The sequence below is a fragment of the Tupaia chinensis genome, unplaced genomic scaffold, assembly GCF_000334495.1.
Source record: "Tupaia chinensis unplaced genomic scaffold, TupChi_1.0 Scaffold145741_1, whole genome shotgun sequence".
Lineage (NCBI taxonomy): Eukaryota > Metazoa > Chordata > Mammalia > Scandentia > Tupaiidae > Tupaia > Tupaia belangeri.
This window is the reverse complement of record NW_006205599.1, coordinates 748,396-756,975: the sequence shown is the minus strand read 5'-3', so window position 1 is coordinate 756,975 and position 8,580 is coordinate 748,396. Positions and strand designations below refer to the sequence as shown.

Genomic DNA, 8,580 nt, shown 5'->3' with positions numbered 1-8,580 from the left:
ATCTGTCATGTGTGTGGTGTCTTCTGCTTTTGATTTTTCAAAAATAAAGTCCAGATTAACTTTAAGTGCTTAAAAAGGTCCTTCCTTTCCATAGCAATCAACATAGGCAATTTTGTGGGCCTTTTGTTTATTTTAAAAAAGAGGCATTGATCACCCTTGCTTATAAATGGTAAAATGCAACTCCCTACTGGCTTTCTGTCAATATCTTCTCTCACCTTCTGTGTCCATGTTGGTATGTGATTTTGGACTTCTGGTCAAATGAGTAAGTTAGGATGGAGAGTCCATCTGAGAGAAGGTCATTCATAAACAAAATACAGGTAAACTCTATGACATGCCAAAAGAGAGCTCTGTTGAGAGGGTTCTGGGAGGTGAAGATGCAATGCTATCCTGAGAAGGACGTTCAAGTTATTTATTCTTCCTGGCCTTCCTATCACTTTCCTGGGGAGGTGGGGGGCGAGAGGGGTGAGGTGTTCCTGTGAGTTCCCAGCTTCCTGTGCTTAAGTTTGGAATATCATCCTAGCCTCTTCTCCCCGCAAGCGCTTGGCTCAGAGGTCCTGGTCAGAATCCAAGCTCTCAGAGCCTCACTGGAATGTCGGCAGATTTCTGGGCTTTGGTCTCCCCTGCAAGTCATAGATGCCTCCCAGTGCTAGCGGGAGGAGTGGATGAATTTGATCAAGGAGGGTACTTTCAAGGTTGTCAATGATGTTCAATTTAAGGATGGTTGGAACGATGTGTTGTGAATACTTGCCGTGCCCCTACAGGAAGCTCTACCACCCCAACAATGCCCAGCTGGGCATGGCTGTGATGCGAGCTGGGTTGACCAACTGGCATGCTGGAAACATTGAGGTGGGGCACGGGATGATCTGCAAGGCTTATGCCATTCTCCTTGTGACACATGGACCCTCCCATCCCATCACCAAGGACTTAGAGGCAAGTAGCACCTTGGAGCTGGATGCTCCTTGTGTGGTCTGAAGGTGAGAGTTTGGGTTCAGGTGGACTCTGCTTTAGGGAAGTCCATAGGTTGCCAGCTAACTCAGAAGGGGACTCAGAAATGCTATAGCCCACTCTCATGGTGTTATGTATGGAGAAACCGAGGCCCAGAGAGGGAGAGAAATCTGTCTATAGTCAATTGTGTGTTGTTAATGGCAAACTCAGACCTGAACTCTGAGTCTACCTAAGCCTAGACCAAGAAAAGCTAAATGGTAGTGTGTGTGCCGTGCGTGTGGGTGTGTGTGTGCACGCAGCCATTTATTTTAGAAAGTATTCTGTGCTACACAGAGTGGCAGCTTGCAAAATCTTTTCAGCTATGCTATTTTTATAAATATTAAACATACAGGCCTCATTCTCCTCATCAATAAAATGGGAGGAAAAGTGTAGGACAGTGGTAATGGTTCAGTGAGTTAATATGTGGAACACACTTGGAACAGTGCCTGGCAAATATAGCATGATCTTAATAGCTGCTGGTTTATTTGAGAGTGACAGAGCGATTGTAAGGCAGTGTAGTCTAGGGAAAGCAGACAGATTATGGTGTAATAAAATGTATCATAGAATGACTATGACATTTAGGACTAGTGTAACCTCAGGTATAAGCATCTTTTTACCACTCAGATCTCCAGTTTTTCATCTGTAAATCAGAAATAATATATTAGTCCCTCAGAACCGATGGGGGCGGGCAGTAGGTGGGATGGTAGTTAAAGTGCTGGACTTCCACATGGCCAACTGTGATTTGAGTTTTGGACCCAGCAGCTTGAAAATCATGACAGATGTGTGTGTGTGTGTGTGTGTGTGTGTGTGTGTGTGTGTGCATGCCCAAAGTCCCGAGAAAATAGAGGAGAAGGATTTGCAGCATGACCATCCCTCCAGGGTGTGATTTCTCACTTTCCCTGTCTTTGTGTCTGTCTCTCTGTCTCTCAGTCTCTCTCTCTCTGGTGAGTGCATGTGCCCTATGGGGGAGAGGAAGGTAAAAACCTATAAAAAATAATGCATGTGTGGACCAAGGGAGGGGCAAAAAGAAGTGAAGGTAACTCACTTTATGTTTAGCGTATCAAGCTCATCATAGGCAGAGTCTTTGTCGATCTTACTCACTACTCTTTGAAATTTGGGTTCTAATTGTAATTCTAAAAATATTTCTAGAACCTACAGAGAGGGGAGGTCTCCCTTCCTCTCCTCATTTCCATTGTTCCCTGAACAATGTCTGCCCCTTGCTATGTATTCTTGAGTGTAGATATGAAAGAATGAGGATTTTCTGTGTCACACCCTAACCTTCCCAATGTACTGTAAGGAGCAAAGGAATCCTCCTTTTCGCAGGTGAGATTACCGAGGGCTGAAGTGGTAACGTCATTTGTGTGAGATCCCACAACCAATAAATCCAGGAGCCAGAGTTCAAACCCAGGTCTCCACTTGACGGTACACGAGAACAAACATTCTCACGTGTCTAATCCCCTCTCCTTAATAAAATGGGTCCCTTGCGAAGACCTTGGACTCCCAATGGATGAGGGTGTGTGTGTGTGTCAATTGTCATCGAGGGGCTAGAGGTGAATCTGGGTGACTGGGGTCATTCACTCTGGGGTAGGTCAGAGACCCTATCCTGAAGGCTTGTCCTCACTGCTCACAGTGGATCTGTGTCCCACAGGCCATGCGGGTGCAGACGGAGATGGAGCTGCGCATGTTCCGCCAGAACGAGTTCATGTACTACAAGATGCGGGAGGCTGCCCTGAACAACCAGCCCATGCAGGTCATGGCCGAGCCCAGCAACGAGCCGGCCCCAGCTCTGTTCCATAAGAAGCAATGAGGATCCCCTCAGTGGAGCAGGGGCTATGTGTTGGGGAACTCGGGAGAAATTCTGGAGATGGTGGATCTCTGTGGAGACCCTTGATGAGGAAGTCAGGGTAACTCCTGCCTCACTGCTGCTGCTGTAGGAATGCTCTGCTCTGTGTTCCCCAGTGTCCTTCGGATGCGAATCAACTAATTTCAACTCAACTCTATCCCAGCTCAGGCCAACTCCTCTTGCAAATGTTTTTATTGGGCGCAAAGCCCTAGCACCCCATAAAGAAGCTCCAAATGTAGTTGGTGGGGAAGCAAAGGTAAACAGGCACAGTGTAACAGTAAATGCTGTGGTAAACTGTATGGACAGAGGGTGTGGGGGGCATGTGTCTCGTGTGTGTGTGTGCCTGTACATGTGTGTGCGCTGGGAGTGTCGTGGAGAGGATGACATCTGAGCTGAGGGTGGCAGGTGCCTGGAGTCTTGCTCGCCTGTGCAGGTGCCTCTTACTCAGGGTCTGGAATATTCAGGATTTGGCCAAGTTGGGTAATGCCCAGTTTCTTCAGGTTAGTGTGAAGTTATGAAGAAGAGGCTATGTTTGGGCTATTTAGAAGTGAAATCTCTTAGGGATGGTGCATATTCAGAAAGAAGTGGGGGCCTTGCCCAATACCTAATGTCTCAATTTAAAGTCTGGGTTCTAAGTATAATTCTGGAAATATTTCTAGAGAGGGAAGAGAGGGAAGTCTCTACCTCATTGCCAAGCTCTACCATGTGGGGGATATCTGAGATTTTCCTGGCCATTAGCCTAGTAGGATTGAAGTCTTTCCAGGTGAAGACAAGAGAGAAACTTGGAAACACACATGCCTGATGACCACAGGCCCAGAAGAGTGGGCCTTTGTTAGTTTTATCTGGTAACATATGCCCGGGTGGCCTTTACCAGCTTAGACTTTATCATTGGCCCCAATGAATCACCAGTCTTAGTATTGAATGATTATTATATCTCTGGCTTAATTTCTTTCTCTGCCCATGCCCTGAGGGCTTCTGCTTTTTACCACCAGAAGGAACATTCTAATCTGGACTCATACTCCTGGGTTAGGTTTTCTTCAGAGTTTCCAATTTCTCATTTCCTAGAAGGCTGTTGTGTGTCCATCTGAGAAGCGAGTGTCTCGGGAATCAATCAATCCCAAGATTGGTGTGTTATCTTCTGAGACTACAAACTTCTCACCAAGGTTTTGGAAGATCCTGGAACAAAGGTCTCTAGTTGAGGGCATCACCAAGGGTTCTCCACACCCGGGGCTACTGTAGACTCCAGGATTCTACTAACTTCTGAAAGTCAAGTGATTTGGCATAATTTCCTAAAATCTTAGCTCTTTTATCTCCCTTCTTCTATCCTGGGGATAGCCTATTGCTTTCCTCTGAACCCTGTTAAGTGGCTGGAAACTCTGTAAATCGGCCACTTCTTTGCAGAATACTCGTTCAGGACAAATAGGGCACGTGCGCTCGCCAGACAGACAGAGAGAGACATAGAGACAGAAAGCAAGACATCAGCCCCCAGGGGAGATGGTCACGCCACAATCCCTTCTCCTCCATTCTCCTCCTGGGATCTTGGGCACGCACGCACATGCACCTGGCATGAGTTTTAAGCCACCGGGTCCAGGACGTGAACCGCGGTCGACCACGTGGGAGTCCAGTGACATAGCCATTACACTAACTGTTGGTTCTCCATTTGGCTCGTCTTTGAGGATACTCTATCCCCTGGAAAGTTTTACAGGAAGATTGACACATTCTTTCAGGCACTCACACCACAGGCTTAGGGAGGGCACTGATGTCCTACCTGGGATCCAACAGACACATTCAGATGATCCCTCCCCTACCCTCAGGCAAAACTTTCCCCCAAATCTTCTTCCCTTTTTGTCATTATCATCTATTTTCCAAACCACTGGTCATTCTTCCACATTTATGATCTTTTAAACTATTCCATATTCCTAAAATTAATTTTCTTCAGTGAGTTGTACTCTGTGTCTAAACTCCCTGCTCCTCCTTCCCTCTCAGACCAGTGGAATGGGACTTTCTCTCCCTTCAAAGCTGCACTCTGTGCTCTGGGCTCCTCCCCCTCATGCCTTTGAGATCTTGCTCCATCTGGTATTCCTTTTCCATCTTGGATCGTTGATATTTCTCCACCCACTCGTCTTCATTAACGCAGTCAATAAATGTGCTGGGGACCCTTGGATCAAGCTTCATAGTTGAGTGTTATTTTTGTTTTCAGTTGTAGTTATTCTCTTCACTTTCTGTTTCTTCTGGAACCCATTGCAGACTGGCTCCTACTCTTGCTCTTCCACCAAAATGACTCGGTCCAAGATCAATTCTAGAGGATACTTTTTAGTCCTTAGATAATTTGGCCTTGCTGCATCAGCTGATAGTCCCCGCCCTTGATCTCTGTGACTCCACTTTCTTGTGATAATTCTCTGGAGCAGCTTCTGGGGCTCCTTCACTGGCCCTGCTCCCCCGCCTGCTGCTGACATGTTGGCATTATTTGGAGTTGGTTCATTCTCAACTCAGTCTGCACACCCCTGCATGAACTTAGTCAGGTGCTTCACTTAATGACCACCTTGAGGCTGATGAATCACAACTTTGTATTCCCTGACCTTGCACTTGAGTCCCAGCCCCACATCCCTCTGGGATGTTCTACATCAAACTCAGCGTTTGTCCAAAATGAAACTCTTCCTCTTTCCCCTGCCCCACACCTGCTCCTCTTCAGAACACCACCTAAGGACATCTCCTCCATCAGACTGTGAGCTCCCAGAGGACAGGAGCTGTGTCCCTTTCTCATCGTTCTATCCCCAGAACCTAGCACAGGTCCTGGAACATGGTAGGTGCTCAGTAAGTGTGCATTGCATAAATGAGTGAATGAATGAAGGAACAAATGAATCCATTTGCTCATCTCAGAGCAAAGGAGACACAAACTGTGTTTTGAGATTTTATGTTACTGCAGTCAACATTAAACCCTCTGTTTCCAAACGAATGAGTATGGCTTCTTTCTTTCTGACAATCTTTTCCGGGCACCACTGTCTAATAACACTTCTGTGATGACTGAAATGCAGCCTATCTGTCCAGGGCAACAGCCGCCAGTGACACGTGGTTATGGAGCACTTGAGTGTGACTGAGGCACTACATTTAAAAATTTTGTTTAATATCAATTATTTTTTGTTTAAATAGCTAGCATACCTAGTGGCGACTGTGGTAGGTTGTGCAGTTGCAGAAGAACATTTTAGTGTAGTTTTTAACAGCATGGGCATTTTCATGAAAAAGCATTTAGGTTTGTCTTTATCCCAAACTCTCTTAGGACTAGCTGTGTCACCTTGAACTGGTTATTTCACCCATGCCTCAGCTTCTTCGTTTTACCTACTGCACAGGTTTGCTGTGAGGACCACGTTTCTTAAACAAAAAGCCCTTAGAATAGTGCTTCTGTTATTTCCCTCCAGACCTGTGCTCACCATTTCACCATCCACCTAGCTGCCCAAGACCTGGGGCATGATCTGAGGTTTCCCTCTCCCTCATCCCCTGCAGGAGGCTTTGAGGTTTGCCTTTTCAGGTCAGCGTCTCTTCCCCACTTGTGCTAACAGTTCCAGCCCCTTCTCTAGAGACCCTGCTCTACATCATGAGTCTCTAAGGGTGCTGCTCAGGGCAGGCTGGTGGAGGACATGGCTGGAACCTTCACGGCACGGCATTTCCCAACATGCTGTGGAGGCCCATGAGTCAGTGTTGGGCAGGTAGCTATTTAACAATAGCATTACGAGGAGCCCTGCTCTGTAGCATTGGCTGACTTCCAGGATGTAAGTGCTTTCACCATGGCCAAGGTCAAGCACTAAGCTGTGCTGAGTTGGGAGCTAGTGAAGGTCCACTCCAGCATGCACTGCACATGACCCATGCCAGGCAATCCAACCCTTGATCTTCTGAATTGGAGAGGGAAGCGTCCCTGCTCTTCTCCAGGAATGCAAGCTCTCAGTTTGTTAACCCAAGAGGTGCTGGTAGCTATACTTTGCATGTGGAGGGGTCTAGAGAACATAGCTGGTGTTGAGGGAGAAGAAAGAAGTTGATAAGGAGATATATAATGGTGGTGTTTAGCTTTGGATCCACACGCTCTTTGCAGTTATGAGTTAGTGAACCATGCATGCTCCCTTTCTCTCATTTTTATTTTTGGCCTAAACCTTGTGGGTGGTTTTCTTGCTTTTTTTACTTGAAATGAAAGGAGATCCCATTGTACTAATTTTGCTGCATTTCTCCCACTTCCCTTCTCCACTCTTTGTCCAGCTCTGTGTCCAGAAAGACTGACCTCTGTTTCCCATAAGAAACATCATCAGGAGGGTGGACTTGTGGGTGGTTTTCTTGCTTTTTTTACTTGAAATGAAAGGAGATCCCATTGTACTAATTTTGCTGCATTTCTCCCACTTCCCTTCTCCACTCTTTGTCCAGCTCTGTGTCCAGAAAGACTGACCTCTGTTTTCTTGTCTAGCCCATAAGAAACATCATCAAGAGGGTGGAATGAATGCAGAAGGAATCTATGCTCTGCATAGCCAGGGTTCAGCTCCTTCTGGGTGCTCTCCACACTCTGCATGTCTATGGGCGATGGTGGCTTACTGCAGTTGCTAGCTGGTTGCCTCCCTTACCTTCCTGGCTCCCTTTACTCTTGCCACACCTTTGTAAATGGTTCTTTTGTTAAATTCTCATAAAGTGAGCCCTTTGAGTGTGCCTGTTTCCTATGGGTGTGCCCTGGCTAGTATATCTTGCTAATGCACGTCCCATATTTGGTCACCACAGCCCATTGAATCTATTTTAAATGCTCTTGAACAGTCTAGCTTTGTGCCACCCTCACAGGCACTGCTATTTTTCAGGCCCCTGCACTTTCTTTCTTTTATTTATTTTTTAACTGCCAGAAGGTGTGTGCACTTACCAGAGACAGAGAGACAGAGAGAGAGACAGAGAGAGAGAGAGAGAGTGGAAGAGAGAAGCAGAAGGAGAAAGTATCCCCCAATGGGGTATGAACATGCTGCAGTTCTTTCTCCTCCATTTCTCCATCCTGTTGGGATTTGGGGCATGCATACACATGTGCCTGGCATGTTTTCCAAAATGCCAGGGCCAGGATTTGAACTGCGACTGGCCATGTGGGATCTGGATCCCTTAACCACCAGACCACTAGGCTGGCCTGGCCATAATATCTCTTGCCTCAAGTATTGCCAGCCTCTTAATCATCTCTCTGTATTCAGCCTTGGTTCTTCTCATTGGTTACTGACACAATGGTCAGAATAATTTTCCTGCAGTGTATTTAGTATCATGTGACTCAACTCCTGAATGATTCCTCACTGTCTTTAGGATAAAGTTCAGACCCCTTAACAGAGTAAAAGGATATTTTTAGTACAGACTCTGCCTTGTCTCTTGCCAAGCACCATTCATACCACATCTCCCTGCCCACAAATACCTTTGGATACTTAGCAAATTGGTTGAAACATCACCTCCTCTGAGATGCTTTCCTAGGCATCACCCATACCCCTTTCTGCAAGAGGGTCTGGAGCTTGTACACGCCTGCATCACAGTCTCATGGCATTGCTGTGGGTATAGACTGTGTTATGTCCCCACGACAGCAAATCTCCCAGAGGTCATTGTGTATTGAGGGCTTAGCTGGGGCAGCCAAGCTTTGGCTGAATGAAGCGAGGCTGTGCAGGGAAGATACATTTAATTCCATATCTCCATGTTTCTCTATTAGAGGAAACCCTTACCTGCAGTTTCACTTTCTGTGGTTTTTGTTACCTGAGGTCAACCAC

General features: G+C 46.5%; 1 protein-coding gene across 2 annotated transcripts in view; it reads left to right on the top strand.

Moving 5' to 3' along the window:
• SMYD1 (SET and MYND domain containing 1) overlaps positions 1–4,240 on the top strand; it is a 46,265-nt gene extending 42,025 nt beyond the window's left edge. For both annotated transcript variants that reach the window (XM_006168362.2, XM_006168361.2), the window contains 2 exons: positions 762–930; positions 2,633–4,240. In XM_006168362.2, coding sequence (XP_006168424.1) covers positions 762–930; positions 2,633–2,791 — 328 coding nt within the window. In that variant the 3' untranslated portion in view covers positions 2,792–4,240. The remainder of the gene's footprint in view (positions 1–761; positions 931–2,632) is intronic.
• The last annotated feature ends 4,340 nt before the right edge of the window (positions 4,241–8,580 follow it).